The sequence below is a fragment of the Equus przewalskii genome, chromosome 1, assembly GCF_037783145.1.
Source record: "Equus przewalskii isolate Varuska chromosome 1, EquPr2, whole genome shotgun sequence".
NCBI classification, from domain to species: Eukaryota; Metazoa; Chordata; class Mammalia; order Perissodactyla; family Equidae; genus Equus; species Equus przewalskii.
In genome coordinates, this window is record NC_091831.1 from 120945696 (window position 1) to 120971602 (window position 25907).

General features: G+C 43.9%; 1 protein-coding gene across 4 annotated transcripts in view; it reads left to right on the plus strand.

Moving 5' to 3' along the window:
- The first annotated feature begins 7245 nt into the window (after window positions 1–7245).
- Window positions 7246–25907, plus strand: part of ADPGK (ADP dependent glucokinase) — a 29453-nt gene continuing 10791 nt past the window's right edge. For 2 of the 4 annotated variants that reach the window (XM_070575688.1, XM_070575698.1), the window contains exons 1-3: window positions 14275–14437; window positions 15359–15584; window positions 19044–19106. In XM_070575688.1, coding sequence (XP_070431789.1) covers window positions 15492–15584; window positions 19044–19106 — 156 coding nt within the window. In that variant the 5' untranslated portion in view covers window positions 14275–14437; window positions 15359–15491. Of the gene's footprint in view, window positions 7880–14274; window positions 14438–15358; window positions 15585–19043; window positions 19107–25907 lie in introns of those variants that run through there. The other 2 variants (XM_008527020.2, XM_008527019.2) reach the window with 2 other exon arrangements.

Below are 25907 nucleotides of genomic sequence, written 5' to 3' on the forward strand. Positions count from 1 at the left end.
AGGGCCCGCGCGGCCCCTGCTCCGCTGCGCTGCAGTTCTTGCGGTGGGCTCGCGGCGCCCCCTGCGGGCTCCGAACCACTGTCCCGGCGGGGGGACAGGGGAGACAGGGAGGCTCCGGCGGCGGGCGGGGGTCACCCCTAGGATTCCGGCCAGGCTGTCCGGTCCTCTGTCCCCTGCGCGCCGGGGGCGCCCTTGCTGGCGGGGCTCGGTTCTGTGCACCCTCGAAGGCGGCGGATCCACGCATCTCCATCACCGGGGGATCCCGTCCCCATTCCGAGATGAGGAAACAGACTCAAAGACGAAGCTGATGCATCCACGGGCACTCACGGGAGCTCTGGGACCCTGAGGCCCATCGTCACCGGTGCTCGTCTCTCTCGTCTAGGGACCCCTTCCTCTGCCCTAGACTGCTTAGGTGAGGCCACAGACTCTATGGCTTGCAGTGCACCCTATCTACCCCCTCTCTCCAGCGTTTCTCGCAGCCAGAGGGGTCGCCTGGAGCATCCTTCCGGCAACCAGCCGGCTGGGCTGAGATGTGGAGAGGAGTGCGTGTGGAGTAGGATTGCTCCTATCTACTACCGAAGGAAAGTCGATCAACGTTCCTGGAGGGAAATCTGACAACAGCATCTGGTGTGACCTTGGACGTAGCAGTTCCACTTGTGTGACTCTGCCCTAAGGAGACAGTTAAGAAATTGCAAAGATTTTCCTATGAGAATGTTCATCCCTCATTGTTTGTAATAGCCCAAACTTGTAAACAGTTTCTCTACTGGTAGGTTAAATAAATGTAGTCTGCGCAACCATGAAAATCATGTTGGATAAAAATTTGTATTGCTATATCAAAATGTTCATTTATTAAGAAAAAAGTGACAACATATTTAATAATAAAATCCCATTTCTGTGAAGATGTGTCTATGTGCACACATTAAAAAAAAAAGTGATCAAAGATATACACCAAAAATTAACATTGATCAGTGGGATTAAGGGAGATTTTAAAAGTATTTGTACTGGGGCAGCCTGGTGGCGCAGTGGTTAAGTTCGCAGGTTCCACTTCAGCAGCCTGGGTTCGCCAGTTCAGATCCCAGGTGTGGAGATGGCACTGCTTGGCATGCCATGCTGTGGCAGGCCTCTCACATATAAAGTAAAGGAAGAGGGGCTCAGATGCTAGCTCAGGACCCATCTTCCTCAAAAAAAAAAAAAAAAGTTCTTGTACCTTTCTGTGTTTTCTAAATGATATGCTTGGAATATGTATCATTTTTATGATTTTTTTTAAGCAAAAATGGCCTGGTGTTCATTTATCCACCCCAGGAAGGACAGAGCAGCCTAAAGAGTTGGATCAAGGAGTAGGAAAGGAGATTATTGGGGTATTTCCTTTACCCGACCCCAGGACGGCCACAGGAATCATGGTCACCAAGAGCTGCTCCTTCTGAGGAACACGACAGTGATGATAAATTTTCCAAAGTGTTGATTATAACACAGTTTGCAACATGATCCAACTGGTGGATCATACATGTGGCCACAGATCGGGAACTCTGGAAGAAAAATTGCAGCTCCGTACCTACTCAAGTTGTCATGGGTAGAGTAATGGACTGATGAGCCAGATTTTTGTTCCAGAAAGTGGACAACCATGCAGTAAGTGATGCGGTTCTTTTCTTGTACTAGTTCCGTGCAGATTGACTGGAGCGCATAGAACAGTCGCTGACATCCTCGGCTTTATTAAAGAGGCACCAGATTCATCTACTCCCAGCGGGGTGTGCAGCTCTAGGCTGTGCATGGTAAGCAGGAGAAGCCATCATGTGGATGGATTCAATTGTGATTGGGAGCAGTGGTGACAAAGTAGTCTGTGAGAGAGGAGCAAATCCTCTAGATTCTCCCAAGCAAGGAGACCACATTAAAAACTATGTCAGGCTTTTACTTTCGAAACCTGGCAATCTTCCGTTTTTTTTCGCTTGAGGAAGATTAGCCCTGAGCTAACATCTGTGCCAAACTTCCTCTAGTTTGTATGTGGGTTGCCACTACGGCATGGCTGATAAGTGGTGTAGGTCCATGCCTGGGATCAGAACCCACAAACCCAGGCTGCCAAAGTGGAGCCTGCAAACTTAACCACTACACCACTGGCCAGCGCCCAAAATTAACTTTTTAATATAACCTTAACTAAAGATATGTAGATTTTTTTTTGGTGTGAAAATAAAATCTAGTTTTAGACTATTTCCCCAGTGAAGTAGTACCTGCTTTTTATTTAAAAAGTTATTCTTTACTGTAAATAGTGCCAAAAACTAAGAAAAACGTAATTTCAATATCCAGGCTGACTTGCTTAAAGAAATCTGTTTGCAATAAATTATAATGAACTGTAATGTTCCTTTAAAGAAAGATTTAGAAATAAATTGCCAGAAGTGTTAATTCATTTACCAAAAAAACCCCAGAAGCATGAAGGGGGTTTGAGGGAAATGAATTGCCCGCTCTTTTGGGGAGGTAGCGAAGAAACATCCACACTGGGACCTGCGGGCCTGGCCACTGCTGCTGAGGGCTAGGGGCCCTAGGGCTGACCACTTGGGATGTTAGCTGCCCCTGGCCTGGGCACTATGGTCTGAACCCATAGTATAAAGAAGGGCTTCTGCCGTAAAAGGAGATAAATGCAACCAGCTCCATTCTGCCCTGCATCCTGTCTCAGGATTTTTTTAAAAAGAGCGTAGTGTGTCTTTAGAAATCAGAGATTCAAATCTCAGCACTCAATATCCCCACTATCACTACCACAAACTGTGTGGTTTGGGGCAAGTCACTTAATCTTTCATTCACCAGTTTCTCATCTATAAAATGGAGAGAACAATATTCATATTATGCGGTTGCTGGAAGATTCATTATTTCATTATTCAACATTTTTTGAGTGCTGGGCACTATTCTAGTCACTGACTAGGACAGACAAGGTCCCTGTTTCTACTAGGAAGAGATCACAACAAACCACTAAATCAATAAACAAATGAGAAAAATCAGATATTAATAGGTTCTAGACTGAAAATCAAAGTGGGAGAAGTGGTGGAGACCTACAGGCTGATAATATTATATTGGTTGGTCAGCAAAGCTCTGTGTGAGCAGATTGTGTTTCAGCAGAGATATAAATGACAGACAGCAGCCAGGCGTGCAAAGATCAAGATGAGAAACTGGGTAAACTGTACAGGGGACCTCTCTGTACTATTTTTGCAACTTCCCGTGAATCTATAACTATTTCAAAATAAAATTTTTTTAAAAAGCAATTAACAATTGATATATACTACAGCTTGAATGAATCAAAAAAATTATGTTGAGTGAAAGAAGTCAGATCAAAAAGAGTACATACTGTATGCTTTCACATACATAAAACCCTGGAAAGTGTAAACTGATCTATAGGGACAGAAAGCAGATCACCTTTTGCCTGGATACAGAGTAGGGAGGGGGGAGGTTTGCGCAGGAAGGAGCGGGAGGGAAAGATTACAAAGGTACGCGAGGAATCTTTGGCGGGTGAAGGATATGTTTATTATCTTGATTGTAGTGATGATGTCAGAGTGTATACATATATTAAACTTGTCAAATTGTACACTTTAAGTATTGTGCAGTTTATTGTATGTCAGTTTTACCTCAATAAAGATACTAAAAAATATTAAGTGCCTAGAAATAAATTATTCTAAAGATGTGCAAAGCGTCTACACAAAGAAGTCAAATATGTTACTGCAAAATCTTTAGGTGGATCTAAATAAATGAAAGGCTCTACCATAGTCCTAGATTGTACAACTCAATATTGCAAAGCTGTCACTCCTCCCCAAACTGAAACTGATCAAAATCCTAACTGGATTTTTTTTGACAAGTTGATTTGAAAATGTATATAGGAATGAAAAAAGGCTGAGGATAGTCAAGATGCTCTTGAAAAATAAGGTAAAAGAATTTACATTATCAGATATCACGATAGTGAGGTGCTGGTATGAGGATAAACAAATAGACCAATGAAACAGAACACAGAGCCCAAAACAGATCCACTCATACATGGACACAATATTGGGTAGAGGTGGGAATGCAGTCATTGAGAAGGGACCAATAAAAGGCACTGGGTCAGTTAAGTATAGATAAGGATTCCTCCCACAATACACAAAAGTCAATTCCAAGGTGGATTAAACACCTACACATGAAATGCAAAATCATACAGCTCTGAGAAGGTAGGATAGAAGAATATGTTCATGACCCCGAGGAGGGAAAGATTTTTTTAAACAAGTAGCAAAAATCACTAAAGATAAGGGAAAAGGCAGCAATAAAAGGGAACAAACTATTAACCACATTAAAATTAAGAACTTTATTCACTAAAGATACGATAAAGAGAATGACAGGAAGCAAAAGGGGTGGAGGACAAGATATTCACAACTAACATAAACATTGTGAAAACCACAATGAGACACCACTACATACCCCACAGAATGGTAAAATTTTTAGAATCTGTTGATGTGTATGTGGGGCAGCAGGAGCTCTCATACACTGCCAGTGGGAAGGGAAACTGGCATACCATTTTGGAAAGATGTCTGACATTATCTTGTAAAGTTGAGAATAGGTATATCATATGACCCAGAAATTTCACTCTTGCTTTATACCCTAAAGGAACTTCTCTATGTGTATATCAACAGTGTGTACATATCAATATTGTACATAACAGTAAAAAACTGGGAAAATTCCAAATGTTCTATTTACAGTAAAATGAATAAATAAATTTTAGTATTTTAATTCAGTGGAATATTATATACATGCTGACCAGTCAAAAAATAGAAAAAGCCACTGCACAGTGATCTATGCAGAGGTGCCTGTTCTCCTTACAGTGAGAGAGTGACAGACCAGTAGGGCTGAGAAGAAAATTAAATATAGTTCTCAGGAACCAACCATAGCAAGGGCAAGGCGTTTTTGGCATGTGTCAACACGTAGCAGACACCATGCTAGGCTCTTTTCAGATACTTCTACCTCCTACAACCATTCAGTAAAGTAGGAATAATTTTGCAGGTAAGGAAACTGAGGGACAGAAAGGTTAAATGACTTGCCTGAGGTCACACAGATGGTAGATGGGAGAAGTGGAGTTTTAAAACCAGGCAACAAATCCTGCAATTTTTCCATTTAAGTAGAAACTGCTGATTGCCTATAACAACCATTCACCACCACTACTTTCTTTAACTACCCTGATTTTGGGGCTGGCCCGGTGGTGTAGTGGTTAAGTTGGTGCACTCCACTTTGGCAGCCCAGGGTTTGCGAGTTCAGATCCTGAGCGCAGACCTACACACCGTTCATTAAGCCACACTGTGGTGGTGTCCCACATACAAAATAGAGGAAGATTGGCACAGATATTAGCTTAGGGCCAATCTTCCTCACCAAAATATATAAGATATATGTGCAGCCCACAAAGCGCCAGCACCCTATCTGGACTTTTTTTGGCAAGGAAGACTGGCCCTGAGCTAACATCCATTGCCAATCTTTCTCTGTTTTTGTATATAGGACACCTCCACAGCATGGCTTGATGAGCAGTGTGTAGGTCCATGCCCAGGATCGGAACCCATGAACCCCAGGCCACCAAAGCAGAGAGTGCAAACTTAAGCACTACACCACCAGCCGGCTCCACCCATTTGGACTTTTACATGAGAAATGAACTTCCATTTTGTTCAAGCTGCTGTTGCTTTGTCTCTGAGTCTAAACCAAAAGTCTAGTATTGTATATTTGAAAGTTGCTAAGAGAGTAGATCTTAAGAGTTCTCATTACAAGAAAAAGAATTTAACTATGTGAGGTGACGGATGTTAACTAAACTTATTGTAGCAGTCATTGCACAACATACACATATATCAAATCATTATGTTATACACCTTAAACTTGTATAGTGTTATATGTCAATTATATCTCAATAAAACTAGAGGGAAAAAAGTTCTGGCAAGACTAGAAAGAAACAGAAGAATTAGGTGCAAAGCGCTGGTAGTTCAGCAGCTCTGCTGGGAGTCAGAAGGGAGGCTCCCCACAGCTGTCTCTCTGCCCCACTTTGGGGTGGACCACCTCCCTGCTCCTCGAAGCCAGTCTGCTCCATGGCCTTCCCAGAGTTCAGCTTCCTCTGCTCCCCCTAAAACTTCACCTTGGAAATATACTTAACTGGCCCTATTTTACCTTCAATCTTATGTGACCTTGCAGGTCCACAACCAAAACCAACCAGCTGCAGACTCTAGACTCTTGGTTCACGTTTTCAGTAGAGACAAATGGTCTCTGGACAGCCAGTAGATTCGCTGCTTTTGAGTTAGGTGCTGGTTCAGTCACTTCTGGAGAAACCCGCCGACTGGAGGCCATGAAAGGGAGCAGTTTCTCTGGGAACTGACTGACAAGTCTCCTTGAGGAGAGAGAAGGAACAGGCAACTCCACGGAAGACCGCTTCATGGCTCCACACAGAGCTCATTGGCTCCTTGCCTTCTTTCTTTTCTGCGGTAGCCCAAATCTCTTCCTGTTTGAACATCTCCTTTGAAAGAGATGCTATGGTCAGGTAGGCTGGGTGGGGTGAGCTAGGGGAGGGGAGATGACCAGGATGGGGAAATGCTGGTGAGGTGGAGCTGGAGGGAATAAAGCTTAACGCCTAAGATCAAAGCTAGGGAAATAAAGATTCACTGCCAAATCCAAAGGTCAGGGACAGAGTGGAAAATCCGACACAGAGCCAAGGTCAGGAGCCAGCAGAACTGGAAAAATGGAAACAGGCCAGAGAACAAGACCAGGCTGCTAAGACAGGCCTGGCAGCAAGTCTAGCGTCACTGGCTCTCAACCTAGGCTCACACACAGGAGGGTCACAAGGAAGACAGGACCTGCTGAATTTAAGTCGTATCACCAAGGGAGAAGAGGAGAAACTAGGGTTTCTTAATCCAGGTTCATAACCTCCCTATGTTGTACACAGGATCGTGTGCATTTTTCTGAGATTGTTAAGGGAACAGCGCCACCAAAAGGGTCATTTTAAGGTTTGAATCTGGTCATCCAGAGATGACGAGCACTGCGGGCTCTTCTCAGTCTTGGCCTGAGCTTTGAGCGGCTGAAGGTCTCGGCCACCTTCCAAAGGGACAGAATTCCCCCATGGGCTCCCTGCAGCGCTGCTACGGTCTGAGCCGATTCCTCCGAGGAGCGCAGAGCCCCGCGCCTGAAGGAGAAACAGCTTAGTAAATGATGGAGAATGGGTACAACACAGGGGCTGAGGGACGGATTTAAAGAGGAGAGTGTGACGTGCTCCTCCGAGGAAATGCAGGCACAGCTCAACTAGGGACCGACTGGCTCAAAGATTAACATGAGGTTTGCCCGCTTCTTCATAACCCGTCTGTTTCGTTTTATTAGGAAAACAAACGTATCTCGCCCGTCTGTTTTGAGAAACGTCTCGGGTTCCGGGAAGGAGCGCAGCGCAGACACCACCACAGCGCCTTTGTTCCGCCTCCTTCAAGACCGCGGCATCTCGCCCCCGGCCGCCGGGATTTGGAGCCAGGCAGATTTGGACTCCGCCCCTCCACGTCCCTCGCCCCGCCCCCGGGGCCGTGCGCACAGGCGTGATGGGGCACGCGTGTTGACGTCGGCGCGCGCCGAACCCGGAAGCGGCGCGGGCCGGGAAAGGAGCCGGACGGCGTAGCTGTCTCCCTGCTGTCCCCATGGCGCTGTGGCGCGGCTCCGCTTACGCAGGCTTCCTGGCGCTGGCGGTGGGCTGCGTCTTCTTGCTGGAGCCGCAGCTGCCGGGCTCGGCCTTGCGCTCGCTGTGGAGCTCGCTGCAGCTGGGGCCCGCGCCCGCGCCCCTGGGATCCGGCTCCCCTGAGGGCCGGCTGGCGGCCGCCTGGGACGCGCTCATCGTGCGGCCGGCCCGGCGCTGGCGCCGAGTGGCCGTGGGGTGAGTGCCTGCGGGGCCTGCGTCCCTGGGCCTCTCCAGGAGGTGCGGGCGCTCCGGGCCCCCGAGGGCTGCCCTGGCGGAAGTCGAGCGGCTTGGGAGCTGGGAGGTAGAGCCCGCGCGGACAAGGTTCCCCAGAAGTCCCCGGGCGGCCCCTCGGCGCTGGTGTCCACGCTGCTACCTTGGCGAGAAGCGTCGGACGTCTGGGATGAGCCCAGTTCTTCAGTGCTGCAGGGACTCAGCAGAATGCTTTTTCCTCTCGGGTGGCCCTGCGCCCTTCTCTCTTCTCCATAGGACCAGCCCCCTTTTCTCGTCTCCGTAGAACCAGCCTAACAGCCCCTTGCAAATCCCGCTCAGTCGGGCATCTTCGTGTTCGAGCCTCCTCCATCCCAATTTCAGCTCCTCTTGCTCCTCGGGTGACTGCTCTTTTGTGGTCAAAGGTGCTTGGTCTTACCCGTTTTGACGGCGCTCTTCTTTCTCTCGCTTCTGAACTTCCTGAAGGAGTGGTCGCTGCCTTTAGCTCCCGACTTTCTTTCCGCCTCGTTTCCCCTTCTTTAACGCTGTAGTCTGGAGACCACCACCCTACTGAAATTCCTCTCTCAAAGCTCACTGGTGACTTGTTGATTTTCACATTCAACTGCGTTTTTTCAGTCTTCATTGTCAACTCTCTGCAGCCTTCCACGCCTGAACACGCCCTTCTCCTTGAAATTCTTTTCTTCCCTGATTTCAGTGACACTGTGTAGTTGGGGTTCTCCTAAATCGCAGTGCCTCCTGTCTTTGTATTCCTCTCCTCCGGGAATGTAATTATTCCCTTTACACTAACTTTAGACCCTGTCTAAGTTCGACTTGCATGTCTTGCCATCACCTCACAAGCACCATACAAAAGCAGGCCTTCTACCGAGTAGTCTACTAGTTTCTGTGAGTGTTGGGGCCAGGAAGGGTAAGGTAGAGCAAAGTTATCTGAAGATTAAATGAAAATAATCCATGTTATCTAGCATGGTGTCTACTTCAAAGAGCAGACACTAAATGTTAGCTAATATTTTTTATGTCAGCACATTTATTGTTTCTTCAGATGTGTCTCCTTTTACCTCTTCTTTCAAGTTCCGGCTCTTTAACTCACTTCCTTATCAGCTCCTTAATCGTCCTCCCTGGCTTTATGCGCATTCATTCAACAGATGCTGGTCAACTATATGATATGTATCAGGTCTGTGCTAGGTTCTGAGAATACAGAGGTGGATGAAGCAAGGTCCCTGCCTCATTTGTGGGAAACAAATATCTTCATGATTGTATCAGTCTGCTTGAGCTAGCGTAACAGAATACCACAGGTTGGAGGGCTTAAACAACAGAAATTTATTTTCTCACAGTTCTGGAGGCTAAGAGTCCAAGATGAAGGTGCTGGCAAGGTTGGTTTCTGGTGAGCCCTCTCTTCCTGATTTGCAGATGGCTGCCTTCTCGCCGTGTACACGTGTTACCTTTCCTCTGTGCATGTGCCCTGCTGGTGCCGCATCCTCTTCTTATATGGACGGACACTAGGCCTAGTGGATTACGGCATCATGTAACCTTAATGACCTCCTTGAATAGTCCTTATCTCCAAATACAGTCACATGTGGGCTTAGGGCTTCAACATATGAATGGGGCGTGGGCACACTGCTGTCCATAACAGTTATGAAAAGAGCTTTGCTGAACTAGTGGTGAGAACAAGGTAGCCTTATGTCCCAAAGAAGGCTTACTAATTCTTCTCAGGATAAGGTTTCAGAAAACGCTCCATCTGAGAAGGTGACGTTCCATTTACTATTGCTACATCACAAATCATCCCAAAACTTAGCTTAAAACAGTGGTCATTTTATATCTCTTGTGATTCTGAGGTTCGATTGGGCTGGGCTAGGCAGTTCTCACCTGGGGTCTCGTGCAGTTTCTGTCGGGTGGTGGCTGGTACTGGAGTCATCTTAAGGGTTGATTGTGGCTGTCAGCTACAACCTCAGCTGTGGTTTTCTCCTGAATACCTACACATGGCTTCTCTATGTAGCTGCTTAGCTTTCACACAGTGGGGTGGCTGGTTTAGGAGATGGCCTGTCCCAACACAATGAGGCAGAAGCCTTAACACCTTTTATGACCTAACCTTAGACGCACATAGCATCACCTCTACCGTAGGCACAGGTGCAACTGGTTTTAAGGGGAGAGGACATAGAACACACCTTGATGAGGAGTGTTATTAGCATCGCATTGTAAAAAGAACATGTGGAATGGGACATCTTGTGGCCATCTTGGAAAGTATATCCTGCTACAGCGACTTGCATGGGATGGGCCAGGCGAGGCAATAGGATTTCTCCACAAGAAGGTGGGAGATTGTCTACCTAGGCAGAGAGAGCCAAATGTGAAAAAGCACATGGTTTGTTTGAGAGTAGCAAGTGGGCCCTGTGTTTAGAGCAAGGACTCTCTGTAGAGAGATGTCAAGGGCCTTTTATATCAGGCTTTTATATCCTTGTTGAGAATAACTGGGGGGAATGTGAAAGGTGGATTTTGAGCAGTAGTTCTAACCTGACTGCTTCACGTCATTTTAGTGGGTAACAGACATCCATTGGTAACATTTCTCCTTACCCAAAGGGATTTTTAGCCTAAAGATGGGGATGTGCAAGGGCTAGGTAGGAGAAGGTGCAGTACTTGTACCAGAATCTCATTTGGGGTGTGTGTTGTAGTTTCACCTTTAGGAGAACACACACGCACACACATACACATATATATATATATTCACTCACACACTCACTCAAAACACATTTAATGTGATTCATAAGGAGGAAAGTCTTGAGACCCTACACTGGTTAAGAGGCCATAGAGCCTTTTCTTGTTTGGCAATGGTGCTAAACAGGAGAGATTTGTTAACAGGTTGGCTGTGGTAAAGAGGGGCAGTCAAAAATGACAGATTTTTGGGGCCAGCCCAGTGTCGTAGTGGTTGAGTTCTGCACACTCTGGTTCGGCGGCCTGGGTTCGTGGGTTTGGATCCCACGTGTGGACCTACACCACTTGTCAAGCCATGCTGTGGCAGCAACCCACATACAAAATAGAGGAAGATTGGCACAGATGTTAGCTCAGAGCTAGTTTTCCTCAAGCAGGGGTGGGGTGGGGGAGATTGGCAACAGATTTTAGCTCAGAGCAAATCTTCCTCACCAAAAAGAAAAATGACAGGTTTTTAGTATTGGGTATCTTTATAACCACTGTACATAGGCAGAAACAGATATTGTCATCCAGTTTTCACAGATGAGTAAACTGAGTTGATTTGCCCACGATCACACAGCTCTCAATGCCAGAGATGCAGCTTAAGCCTATTCCTGGCTCCATGTTCATACTACGTTGTTGCCATTAAGAGAGATTAAGAAAAAGGAACAAGTTTGTGGTGGAACGTGACCAGTTTGATTTCAGAGGAGGGGAAATGTACATCCTTGTGGGATTTTAAATGAAGCTGAGCTATCAGCTGCTGACAAGGAGAGGCTGGAGTTTAGGAGCATAGTGAGGAGCAGGGTTACATTCTTTGGAGATGCCAGCGCTTAGGCTGAAGCCAGAGACTGGATAGCATCTCACAGGAAGAGAAGAGAGGAAGGTAAATGGCCAAGGTGGAATTCAGGGAGGCGCTGGCATGTAAGGCGCTGGTGGAGAAGGACCAGAGAAATGAAGGCCAGCAGGAGTTTCAAGAAGATGGTCAGTGGCAAGCCCACTACCACATCTTTCTAAAATGTATGCTGCCTCCCCTGTTTCAAAATGGGACCCTGGTGCCTAAGGCTCATGGGGCGAATGATGAACCCCTCGTCCTAGCATTTGTTCCCCCATACCTGGCTTCACCCTGACCTTTGAAACCTATCTTGTCCCTCTCCCTTGTTCCAACTCTCCATTCTGACTAGAGTGTCATTCTTACTGTGTCCAGACACAAGGTTAATCCCTCATCCACATCTTTGCTTGTTTGCGTTCCCTGCATGGGCTTCAGTATCAAATAAATCTGGGTTTGAATTTAGGCTTCTCCAGTCACGGCCTTTGGAATGTTAATTAACCTCCAGCCTCACTTTTCTTAGCCCAAAGCAGTGATGACGACTTCTCTATCTTATGACATGTTGCAGATTGGTGTGGTCTATCTGAGAAGACTTGCCTTCTTTCTCTGTCTTAGAGCACTGTGCGGGGTTCAGCCCAGGGACTGCTGCCCTACTCTTTTGGATTTCTCTTCTCTACAGTTCTGTATCTTATATGATTATGATTAGCTCTTATAATATGTCAGGTATAGTGTTGAAGCCAGGAAGAACATTGGGAAACATTTTACAGATGATGAAACAGAAGGGAGGTGGTAAGACCACCATCCACGCCTTTAAGGAACTTACAGTCTAGAAGTGGGGCCTGTCCCTGCCCCCAAATTCTCTGATAACAGGCCAGGAAGCCCAGACTCCCAGCACCCTCTCTCTTAGCCCCTACAGTCCCTTGTTTGGGCATTCAGCATCTGTTGCCTATCTTTATTTTCCTCTTGTTTCATCTGTGACTTTGTTTTCTCCAAACTCACATTGTAATCTTTTATGCATGTCTTACTGAAGTGTGAAATTCTGCCTCAGTGTCAAATGAGCATAATTTCTGTCTTCTGGTTCTTTTGCTCCCTCCCTCCTTTTATTTCCTCTGATAATAAAGCACTTTAGGCAGTGCACTTGTTTACATTTTAGTATGCTGTTGAATTGAGGTAAGTGCAGAGAAAGATTCTTGCTCTGGTTAAAGTATTATAAAATACAACTAGAAAGCACGTGTAGAAGTACTTAGCTTGGTATCTGGCACATAGTAGATGTTCAGTGATCTTTTTATTATAAAAAGCTACTAAATAAAATTTTTTCCTCTGAAGGTTGTTTTTTCTTCTAGTATTCATGACATGATTAGCTAGAGGATGGAAAATGTTCCTGTGGTAGTTACATTTGTTTAACTCAAAGTTAGTTCCCTTGTATTTTGTCTGTGTTGCAAAATATACTGAACATTGTTCCTTTCAGTTTTATTTCTTTGTAATTTTTGCAAACAACTTCATTCTCGTCTTTAAAGAATCAAACTCTATGTAAGGTTTCAACAGAACTAGATATGGAGGCAATGTGTTTATTGAACTCACTTTTATTTCCAAATATCGTTATCCCTCAGTGTCTGAACTTTTGCCATCTAGACTCAGGACCCAAATCCATTTGGAAGCATTTTCTAGATAGGGCTGTTTGGTGGAAATAGTATCCCTCACTATGCAAACTCTCCCTGTCTGAAACTTGGAAACCTCCTGGAGTCTGGGAGCTGGGGATACCTATGTTCCTAGGAAGATTCTGCCCTTCAGACATCTGATGTTGGTGTTCAGTAAAAATAAAGGACACTCTCTATGAGGTGGAATTGAGACCAGTCTACAGAGTGTGTTTGGTTTATTGTCATGTAAGGCTGTGAAAGGAATGTGTTTTAAACATACCGTTCAGCACCTGCCACACGCATGTCCACGTGCTTTATGTACTGAAAAGCATACTTAGGCCTTTCCAGTTGACAGAGTAATTATATGCGTCTTTGATTTTAAAAGCATAAGAAAATTTGAGTATTTAAATACCATTTGCTAGGCAAAAATCTTTTCAAAAACATGGAATCCATAGGGGAAGAATTAGTAAAAGAAATCTTTATGATGAGGATGCATCAGTTTGTGTCAGGAGGAATATGTCTCTTCCTTGCCCTTGTAAATCTTCCTTGAGTGATGTAAATAATATGTAGCCTACATACAAACCTTTTAAAAATTATTTGTTAAATTATAAAAGTAATACATGCTTATAAAACTTAGAAATATATCTAGTGAAAAATGAAATTTCCTTCCCTTACCCCAATCTCATTGCTTTTCTTAGAGTTTGCCATCATTAATGATTTAGTGTGTTCACTTCCATAGCAAGAGATTTCTAAAGGAATGTGGAATCTAGAAAACAAAACAAATGAACAAATAAAATAAAAAGGCTCCTGGATACAGGAAACTGGTGGTTATGGGCCGGAAGGGTATGGGGATAGGTGAAGGGGATTAAGAGGTACAGACTTTGAGTTCTAAAATTAATAAGCCATTGGGATGTAACGTACAGCCTAGGGAGCATAGGCAATAATATTGTAATATCTTTGGTGACAAATGGTAACTAGACTTAATCACAGTATCATTTCATAATGTATATAAATATTGAATCACTATGATGGAGACCTGAAACCAATAGGATATTGTACGTCAATTATACTTCAATAAAAAAAGTAAAGATAAAAACCAAGTGATTTTTTTAAAAAAAGATTTTTAAAGGAGACTAGAAGGGAAGCATTGTAGCTATATATTTTACACTAAAATTCAAACCATTGGGCCTTCTCTGTTGATGAGTTTACCTTCTACTTTCAAGCTGCTGAGAATTAACCCAGAAGCCCAGCCACCCTTAGCACCAGGAGCTGGCTTGGTTGGCCTGCTGTGAGCTTTCCTCTTCTCCGAGACTGGGAGCTGCATATGTGGTCATCCAGCCCCACTGGCAAGAATGACTTCCCCAATAGGCAGAGGCAGGAATGAAGGTGATTGTGGCAGGAAGACGTCATCCAGCTACCCAGATTATTTGGCCCTTCTCCTTTAAGGAATGATTTTTAGTGAAGAAACACTGAAAATATAAGCCAGAACTTTTGCATGCACACATGGGAGAAGCCGTGCCAGACAACCTTAAAGCTTGATAATTTCGGTAGAAGAGCCACCCAGGTGACGCAGCCCTGGCTTCCTACAGTCCTTTAAAGTTCCTGGGGCGGTCCAGTGAACACCTGCCAAGTGATGAGTTGTTACAAGGCTGCAGGTGTGCTTAAGTCTTTGCGACACTCCTCACCCCTAGGAGTTTCAGCTGGGGGTGCGACATTTAAGTATTTAGTGTATTTTACCACCATCCTAATGGGTCTGGAGGGAAGGTATCTGATATTTGGCTTTTGACCAAAACTTAGATTTTGCTTACTCTGCACCAAGCAGTGTTCCTAAGCATATGTTAACTTATTTACTCTTCACAACAGCTCTATGAGTTAAATACCCAAATTACACCATTTTACAGATGAGGAAACTGAAACAGAAACAGAAATTAAAGTGGCTCGCCCAAGCCACACACCCAGTGTGAATGCAGACAGTTTGGCTCTGCCAGCATTTTCTCGGAAATGCTCTATTTGTGTTTTCATGATAGGTTTGTTCTGAAATGCTGAGCGCTTCTCTCTTTGTAACTAGTATAAAAGTTTGCCAAACTACTGAAGAGTCCAGTGTTCTGATCCTAAGACATACATCCAGATAAAGTAATCTTCCTTCTGCCATATGCTGTTTACTTTCTAGTTCAGGCTTCAGAGCCACTTCATCTGTTTTCCTGTTTGGATCCAGTTCTCAGAAAGGTTTCCCTGTTGTTAAATGCACAGTAGCTGTCCCCATGCTCCTGCTTTCTTTCACACTGTCCCTTCCCTCCTTCCTTGCAGAGTCAATGCATGTGTGGATGTAGTGCTCTCAGGGGTGAAGCTCTTGCAGGCACTTGGCCTGAATCCTGGGCATGGGAAAGATCACAGCGTTCTGCATTCAAGGAATGATCTGGAAGAAACCTTCATTCACTTCATGGGGAAGGGAGCAGCTGCTGAGCGCTTCTTCAGCGATAAGGAAACTTTCCATGACATTGCCCGGATTGCATCGGAGTTCCCAGGAGCCCAGGTCTGTTCCGTCCACCAGTAGTAAACTAAGATAGGATGGGAAAAGATACCTTTTTGTATGGTTCCTAGAAGCTACCAAGCAACTTTTTCCTCAATTTGGTCCAAGAGGGTGATTGTTGGGAATCCAGTTCTGCAGTGTTTTCTTTTTTTATAAAACTGTGTATCCGACCTTCCATTAACTCTGCTGTTTCTACTCAGTTCAACTCAGCCAACATTTATGAAGTATATTTACTAAAATTTTGGTTCTGGTTCCTCCATTAAGTTGTTCTTTTTTCATGTTACCCAAATTTAAGGTAGGAAAGTTATCTACTCCTAACTTGTTTGGGGATTGCTTGTGGCTGATCACTGGCAGTAATCTTAACATGGCTCAGACCCTCCTCAGGAGGAGAACAAGGCCAAACCAACAGAGAACTAGTTCTTGCCTTTGCCTGGGAAAGGGAGCTGGGTCCTCGCCTCTGCTCTGCTGATCCAGAGCAAGGTTTCTCAACTCCAGCATTATTGACGTTTTGGGCTAGATAATTCTTTGTCATGGGGGCTGTCCTGCACCTTGTAAGATGTTTGGCAGTGTCTCTGTCCTCTATCCACTAGGTGACAGTAGCACTCCACCTCTTCTCCAATTGTGACAGTTAAAAATGTCTCCAGACAGGGGCCAGCCTGGTGGCACAGCGGTTAAGCACGCACATTCCGCTTTGGCGGCCCGGGATTCGCCGGTTCGGATCCCAGGTGCGGACATGGCACCGCTTGGCAAGCCATGCTGTGGCAGGCGTCCCACATATAAAGTGGAGGAAGATGGGCATGGTTGTGCGCTCAAGGACAGTCTTCCTCAGCAAAAAGAGGAGGATTGGCAGCAGATGTTAGCTCAGGGCTAATCTTCCTCAAAAAAAAAAAAAAGTCTCCAGACATGGTCAGATGTTTCCATGGTCAGATGTTTCCAGGGTGTGGGAAAGGAGGGATGCCAAATCACCCCTGCCTGATAACCGCTGTCTAGATTGGCGATTCTCAGGCCGGGCACGGATCAGAATCACCTGGAGGGGTGTTGAAACACAGATTCCTGGGCCCCACTCCCAGAGTTTCTGAGTCAGTATACGTTGGATGGGACCCAAGAATTTACCCTTCCAGCAGGTTTCCTGGTTATATTGATGCTGTTGTTCTGAGTACCTTAGTTTGAGAACCACTGGTCTACAGGGAGACCCTCTCAGAGAGAACTTAGGGGTCCTCAGGCCCACCTGGTGATCGTAAACAAAACCCTCGGGCCTGCGTGGCCCAGCATTTCCTCGAGGCTCCGCGGAGTAACAGACACCCACCTGCGGCTCTTGCCCTCGGCCTGGCGCGCCCTCTGCTCCACCTGCCTCACGCCCCATGAGGCCGAGTTTTGAGGGTTTGTTTAAGCATCCCTCCACCTCGCCCCATCCCACCCCCAATTCTTCCTACTCACCTAAAGTCTTCCTTTGGCTAATCATCCCATTCTGGGTGTGGTTCTCACTAGGGAAGCTTTCAATGCCACTTTTAATTGGTCCCTTTCACAAGCCATTCTTTATGACTGCTTTTATTTTGATAACCTTTAAGATTTTAAAGGTTTTTTTCCTTTGAAGCTGCCCATTTGAACATTAGAAATGGGCACAGGCATTACCCAGCTGAGTTTCTAAAGAAAAGAGCAATCTGTTGAAATTTCAGTTATGATCATTTTGACAGCTGAGCGCAGTAAGATTCTGGTCTCTTATGAAAGAATCTTGGTAGTTCTAACATGGTAAATCTACCGCTTAAAAGTCTTTGTGATCGTGGTAGTTAAACCACCAATTTGATTTTTATTCTGTTCTCTTCTGCCTTGATCTTGCCTTTTGTTTCATAATGCAAAAAAAAAAATTTCTACAGAAATTTTTCTAGCTTTTAGATCATCCGAATTATTTCTTAATATTATAAAACCTAAAAAGTGTTATTTATCTTCCGCTAGGGTAACACTTCATTTGGTGACGTTTCAAACTCTTTTTAACTATAAGGCAGATAAACAGCAGTTAATAACTATTACATGAAAACTGTAAAATTCACTGCATAGACTCTTAATACTTCCCCCAAGATTTTTAGTAAATTCTTCTAGCCATCACAGTTAGAAAAGTTAAATATGAAGTTAAGGCTAGCATGTTAAAAGGCCAAATTTCAGCCTGTGTATCACAGAAAGTCTTCAATTTATCTATAGGAAGCTGTTACTGTCCCACCTGAATCCTGTAATTGGTCGACACAAACCTTGGGGTGAAAGTGATGTCGAGCATCTAGAGTTATTGATTTAGTCTGTGCCTGCGTCGGGCTGAGGACTAGGAAGGTGAGGTGGGAGCATTCCACCCAGCAAGCCTGTTGATGATGCTTGTTCAGAACGACCTCAACATCGTCTCCTACTTGTCAGGTTTCCAAAGCACGTGAATCCATCCTTAGTCAGCAAGAAGGAATGCTAGCCTTCGATCGCCTGCCTCCTGCTGTAGGTCCTCAGCGGACAGATGTGGCGTTTAGGAGGGAACATTGTCCTCTATTAGGGCCCATTACCTTTAGAATTTACTCCTAGTGAAGCCTTTATATTTCCTACTGCATCTGTGTGTTTCTTCCTTTCTCAAAATTTAGCAACAAAAGTTTACCAAGCACTTATTGTAAGAAGAAGACAGTTCCTGAGGAGCTAGACATGTCCCCAGGTGATAACAGCCTAAGTGGACAAGGGCTGCAGTAGAGGATTGTTCAGGATATAGGGGTAGCGAGGGCTCTGTGATCCTGTCTGGGAGGGGCTGGTGGAGGCTGAGGGGCAGTGGGGAAAGGGGAACGGAAGGCATTGCAGGAGAGGTGACACTGCAGCTGGTTCCTGAGAAGTGATCAGGGACTTGACAATGTATGAGAAGGGGCAGGCGCCCTAATCAAAGGGAACAGTGTGCTAAAGGCGCAGACGGAGAGGAAGGCCGACTTGGGGAGCTGCAGGTGTGGTGTGGAAGGGACGTTCTGGAGGTGAAGGTAGAAAGGAAAGCAGGGGGTGGATAAAGAAGCCTGTGTGGCCCACTTAAGAGTGGACTGCGGTTCATTATATGCCTATTCAGTGATTTTCAGGAGGAGAGTGACAATCATATACTCATTTTAGAAGGATTACAATGTAGAAGATGAGGTCTCTCCACACTTTTCATGTTTCTTTTATCTGTTCTGGCTGCCTGTAAGCTCAAGGCCAAATTTGATCTATGGTCAAGGCAATTATACTAATTTTCATGGTTAACATATTTGTTTTCTTCACCTTTCCTTGTAACTCATTGTCTACTAACCTATGGGGTTAATGTTTTTATTAACCTGATCTGTGTGTCCTTGTTGTAAAGTCGTCTCAAAATTTTTTTGAAAAAAGTGGACTAGAAATTAATTCAATAAATTAAAACATTATTAAGCTTGGGTCACAGAGTTAAGCTAAAATACTGTCTAATAACCTTGACCTGTCTTACAGCACTATGTAGGAGGAAATGCAGCTTTGATTGGACAGAAACTTGCAGCCAACTCAGATTTAAAGGTAGGTTAAATTCCCAGACTAAAGGGGCTGGCCCCGTGGCCGAGTGGTTAAGTTCGCGCGCTCCGCTGCAGGCGGCCCAGTGTTTCGTTGGTTCGAATCCTGGGCGCGGACATGGCACTGCTCATCAGACCACGCTGAGGCAGCGTCCCACATGCCACAACTAGAAGAACCCACAACGAAGAATACACAACTATGTACCGGGGGGCTTTGGGGAGAAAAAGGAAAAAATAAAATCTTTAAAAAAAAAAAAAAAAAAAAAAAATTCCCAGACTAAAACCTTTGCCTTTCACTAGTGTTTCAGTAATTTTAAGAGCAAGAATGAATGTCTGTTCCTCGATACAACTTGTAGACCACCTACTATGTGCCAGAAGCTGGGCCTCTTGTTAGGAGGCAGTGTAGTAGTAGTAGGAGAGGAGCAGTAGCTGATGCTTTCTGAGTGCTTACTATGTGCCTGACAGTGTCTTTCATGCTTTATATAGATTATCTCACTTAATCCTTGCAACAGCCTGTAAGTTGGTACTGTTATTGCCTTGCTTTCCACATGAAGCTTGAGGTGTAGAGAGGTTGACAGCTAATAGGAAATGGAACTATTCTAACCTAGGAGCCTAGAGTCCGTGTTCTTAAGTACTGTGTCATGTAATGGTTGAGAGCATGTGGGCTCTGGAGTCAGTACCTGAGAGTGGGGATTGTACAGTGATGAGAGAAAACGTAGTTGGCTGGACTGTTGAGCCTGGATCCAGGGTGTTGGAAAGTGAAGGCCACCAGATGGGGGTCAGTAGGGAAGTGTCTTCAAGTCTTAAACCATTTGGTTTAAGTAGAATTAAAAATTACTGCTGTATTCAGAATAACATCTGAGTAAGAAGGTTCTTTTGCTACAAGTAGAATAGATCTGAGAGGGGAGGCCAGCAAGGAGGCTAATGCTGTTGTCCTGCTGTAAAATGACTAAGGTTTGGATTAGAGCAGCCAGAAGAAGAGAAACGTATCTATCTAAACATATCTGCTAAAATGGAGTCACTTAATGCTAGACAATACGTGGGGACAAAGAAGATAAATTTCACAAAGATGATTCTGGAGTAAATGAACTTGAGAAGTGCAGAATAGATGTGGCTACTGACAATAGAGAAAGGGAACCATAAACAATCCTTTATTTTGGGGGAACCAGCCTGCAAATAGAAATATGGGTCAGGGGTGCAGAATCAAAAGCCCAGAGATGGACCCAGAAATCCTGATAGAGGATCAGCTGTTTGAGGGGAAAAAATTCGTGGAGCTACACTATACACCAAGAGATGGATATGCTTAAATGTGGAGAGGATACTAAAGTTTGAACATTCACATGTTAGTAAGAAATAACATTCTCATGAAAATACAGATTTTTTTTTTGCAGTCATTGTCGTTATAGATAGTAATTAACTCCCAGATAGAGAAGATTAGGAATTCCAGGACTGACCTTCAGAAACGTTACCAGTTAATGGATAGAAGAGAAGAAAAGATCAATCATAAGCTCATTGGAGAGAGCCCTTCCCCTCAGAATCCTGGGTGTTTGTGTGGGTCCCTAAAAGGCCACTCGCCTGACCCTGAGAAGTAATTCTGGCCTTTGGGAGGATGACACCCTGGTAGACCTGAGTGAGTATGAGATTAGCCTTTCAAAACTGACCTCCCCTGGGACCAACATTTGCTGTCGGTCTTTGGAGAAGCTGGGCCTGGGACCAGTCCGATGGGAAAGCATTCTGATGAAACGAGCCTGGCCTTGATGATAGGAGCTTGAGGAAGGAAAGGGATATCTGTTACTCAATCCTTACAACACTCTAATGAAGTAAGATATTATCACCCTTTTGAAGATAAGAAAAGAGTTCCAGAGAGGTTAAGTAATGTGTTAAGAGGGTCATCTGGCCAGTCGATGATGGAGTCAAGATTCAAACACCAGGCTCTGCCATGATTGCACCACGCTGTGCTGCTCTGAGAGAGATTCAGTTTAACTGGCTGAATGCTTCTCAGCATGGACCAAGTGATCATCTGAGAATGACTAGAGATTAAGGACTAGGTATTTTCCAAAGGTAATAATAATAGCTAACACTTAGATGGTTCTTACTATATGCCAGGCCCTGTTTTAAGTCCTTTACATATATACTAACTCATTGAATTCTCACAGTCCCCTATAAGGTAAGTCCTATTATTATCCCCATTTCGTAGATAAGAAAAATGAGGCGTGGAGAAGTTACAGCTGTTGCAGGTGACATATGTAGTAAGGAGTAGAGCTGAGATTTAAATCCAAGTAGTGTAGCCCCAGTCCATACTCTTGTTCTTGAGGAAGACTGGCCCTGAGCTAACGTCTGTGCCAGTCTTCCTCTATTTTGTGTGTGGGATGCTGCCACAACATGGCTTGAGGAGTAGTGTGTAGGTCTGCGCCTGGGATCTGAACCTGCAAACCCCGGGCCGCCAAAGCAGAATGCAAGAACTTAACTGCCACACCACTGGGCCAACCCCCAGAGTCCATAGTCTTACTGATGAAGCTATATTGTGTCTCAGAAACAGACGCGGGTAAATATAGCAAAGGCAGATTTAGTGGAATGGTGAAATAGAAGCCAGATTGAAGGGGAGGGGAGCAATGTCTTTACAAAATATATTTGTGGAACTTAGCCAAGAATTAGGAGTAGATGTTGGATTTTGTCAAATGCTGCTCCTGCATCTATTGAGATGATTGTATGGTTTTTGTTTTTTAGTTTGGTACCTCATAATGACATTGTGTTTTCAAATGTTAAATCAACCCTGCTTCTGTGGGATAAACTCACTTGCTTCTGATGTATTATCTTTTTTAAGTATCGTTGGATTCAGTTTACTGAAATCTTGTTTAAATTTCCACGAGGGATATTGGTCTGTATTTTTCTTTTCTTCTAAGTCTGTCTGTTTGGGTATCAGGATAACACTGACCTTATAGAATGAGTTGGTAGTATTTCAATTTTTTTAAAACACAGTTTGTGTAGAATTGATGTTTTACCTTCCTTAAATGTTTGTAGAATTCGCTAGTGAAGCCCTCTAGAACTGGAGTTATTGATGTGGAAAGATTTTTACTGACAACTTTGGTTTCTTTGATATAGAGAAATTCAGATTTTCCATTTCTTGACTGAACTCTGGTAGTTTTATCTTTCAAGGAATTTGTCCATTTCATCTAAGTTGTTGAAATAAGTTGGCATAAAATTAACCCTAATATTTCCCTGTCCCTTTAAGGTCTGTAGTGGTGATTTCTCTCTCTCTCCTGATATTCGTAATTTATGTCTTCCCTATTTTTTCTTTTTTTCTTGATCACTTTGGCTAGAGGTTTATTAATTTTACTGATCTTTTCCATAAATAAGGAGGTTTTTTTTTTGTTGATTTTTCTCTGTTGTTTTTCTCTTTTCTATTTCATTGGTTTCTGTTTATTTTGAATTTAACTTGCTCTTCTTTTTTCTAGTTTCTTAAGATAGAAGCTGAGGTCATTGACTTGAGACCTTTCTTGCTTTCTGATACTAGGTGTTTTCTGATATTGGTGTTTCTGCTAGATAAATTCCCCCTTAAAGTATTGCTTTAGCTGCATCCCACAGATTTTGATACATTATGTTCATTCAATTCAAAATGCTTTCCAGTTCCCCTCTGATTTCTTGAGGTGGGCTACTTACTAGCCTATCAACTATTTAGAAATGTGTTATTTAGTTTCTAAATATTTGGGGGGTTTCCAGATATCTTTCTGATATTGATTTCTATTTTAATTTTATTGTGGTCAGAGAATATGCTTCTCTGCCTCCTATTAAATTTATTGAGACTTTTTTATGCCCTAGAATATGGTCTATCTTGGTGAAGTTCCATGCACACTTGAAAAGCATGTGTAGGGGCCAGCCCGGTGGCGTAGCGGTTAAGTTTGCACGTTCTGCTTCTCGGCGGCCCAGGGTTCGCCGGTTCAGATCCAAGGTATGGACATGGCACCACTTGGCAAGCCATGCTGTGGTAGACGTCCCACATATAAAGTAGAGGAAGATGGGCTCGGATCTTAGCTCAGGGCCAGTCTTCCTCAGCAAAACGAGGAGGATTGGCAGTAGTTAGGTCAGGGCTAATCTTCCTTAAAAAAAAAAAAAGAAAAAGGAAAGCATGTGTATTCTGCTGTTCTTGGGTGGCGTGTTCTCTGAATGTCAGTTAGGCCAAGTTGGTTGATAGTGTTTGAGTCTTCTGTGTTCTATCTGATTTTCTGTCTACTTGATTTATCAATTATTGAGAGAGGGCTATTGACATCTTCAACTGTAATTGTGTCTATTTCCGATTGTAGTTCTGTCACTTTTTGCTTCATGTATTTTTTAAGCTCTGTTAATAGGCACATAACTATTTAGCATTGTTACATCCCTTCGTGAATTGACCTGTTCATCATTACCAGGGTTAAAGAAAATCATTTCATAATATTCTTTACTGTGAATCTATTTTGATTAAAATAGCCATTCCAGCTTTCTTTTGATTAGTGTTAACATGGTATGTCTTTTTCTATTCTTCTGCTTTTAACCTATTTGTATGTTTATATTTAAAATGTATTTTTTTTTAGGTAGCATATACTTGGGGCTGGCTTTTGTTTTGTTTTGTTTTGTTTTGAGGAAGATTAGCCCTGAGCTGACATCTGCTGCCAATCCTCCTCTTTTTGCTGAGGAAGACTGGCCCTGAGCTAACATCCGTGCCCATCCTCCTCTACTTTACATGTGGGTCACCTGCCACAGCATGGCTTGCCAAGTGGTGCCATGTCCATACCTGGGATCCAAACTGGTGAACCCCGGGCCGCCGAAGCAGAATGTGTGCACTTAACTGCTGTGCCACTGGGCCAGCCCCTGGGGCTTGCTTTTTAATACACTTTGACAATCTCTTTCTTTTAATTGGGGTGTTTAGACTATTTACATTTAATGTGATTGTTGCTATATCAGATTAGGTTGAAATCTGACTTCTTGCTATTTGTTGTCTGTCATTCACCTCTTTATCTTCCCTTTTTCTCTTTTTCTTCACTCTTTTGGATTATTTTCTATGATTTCATAGTATCTTTTCTGACTTATTAGCTATAATGCTTTGTTTTGCTATTTTAGTGGTTGCTTTAGGGTTTATAATTAGCTTATCACAGTCTGCTTTCATTATTATTATTGATATTATTATACCAACATGTAAAATGGGAAAATTTTACAATAGTGTACTTCTGTTTCTCCCGTCCAGTCTTTATGCTATTATTACCATATAGTTTACTTCTTCATATGTTAGAAACCTCACACTATGTTGTTAGTATTTTTCTTTAAACAGTTAATTATCTTTTGAAGAGGTTTAAATAATAAAAAAAAGATGTTATGTGCTTATCCAGAGTTACCATTTCTGGTGCTCCTCATTCCTTTGTTTAGACCTATATTCCCACCTGGTACCATTTTCCTTCTGTCTGAAGGATTTCCCTTAACATTTCTTGTAGTGCAGGTCTGCTGGTGATGAATTCTATCGGATTTTGTATATCTGGAAGCTCTTTTAAGGTAATTTGCTGGGGTATTTGTAGGGCTTACTCAGTTTTTTTCTGTTTCTGAGGGATCACTGTCCTTTGTTGCCCAATGTCCACGTGTTGAAGGTCATTTTTTCATCTATTTTATCTTTGTTGTTGTTGTTTCAGGCAGGAGGGTAAATCTGGCCCTTGTTGTCTCATCTTGGAAGCTCAAGTTCTGGCCAAGAATCGAAAGAAGTAAAATGGTAGAGGCTAGCCTTTTCAGGATCGGCCAAGAATGGGCCTGTGTCAAGGCAGAAAGGGAGCAGGTCAAGGGGAGGGAGGTCTGTTGTCTCCCGAGGCCGGGATTCTTAGATACATGAAGTGCCTCTGTGCGAGCAAGCAGTTGATTAGCAAGTTAAAATGCCTTTTGAACCTTCTGGGTGTGGCCTATTAAATCTGAAATGGTGTTGATGATCTCTGAGGCCTTTCCTGTAAATCCCAGTGCAAACCCTCATTGTTCAGTGGTTTTTAGTCTGTTAGCCTAGCTTTGAGTGGGGTCCAGAGCTGGCATGGCAGAAACAGCAACAGATGGGAAATGGCTTCTAGAAGGAATAGCCAGGGATAGGCCCAGGTTGGAATTGAAGAAAGTGGTTTTGGGAAAGTTGCAGAGCACCTCCCCCCAAGCTTTCTGAATCGAGGTGTTCTTTAATTTTCATATTTGGAAGGCCACCCTGTTCACACAACAGCTAAGTATAATAGGGAGCCTGATCCCACAGAGTAGGTCACCCGCTTGTGGAGGGTATTGTGATCCTGAGGCTCTTTTCTATACGTGGTAAAATTCAAACAGAATTGTTTTCATCTGGCAACTTTGAGCAGCCAACATCATATCTATTTGCCTACACAGGATGTGAGTAAAGAAAGAGAGAAAATGGTGTAGGGCATGTCTTAGTCTGCTTGGGCTGCCATAATAACAAAATGCCATACTGCGTGGCTTAAACAACATAGATTTATTTTCTCACAGTTTTGGAGGCTAGAAAGTCCGAGGTCAAGTTTCCAGCAGAGTTCAGTTTCTGGTGAGGGCTCTCTTCCCGGCTTGCAGACCACCGCCTTCTCTGTGTCCTCACCTGGCCTTTCTTCAGTGGGTATGGTCGGAAAAAAGATCTCTCTCTTCCTTTTCTTATAAGGCCACCAATTCTATTGGGTTAGAACCCCACCCACATGGCCTCATTTAACCTAAATTACCTCCTCAAAGCCTGATCTCCAAAAACCACACCTTGGCGATCTGGCTTCACAGATGAATTTCAGGGGTACACGAACATTCAGTCCTTAACAGGGTGTAT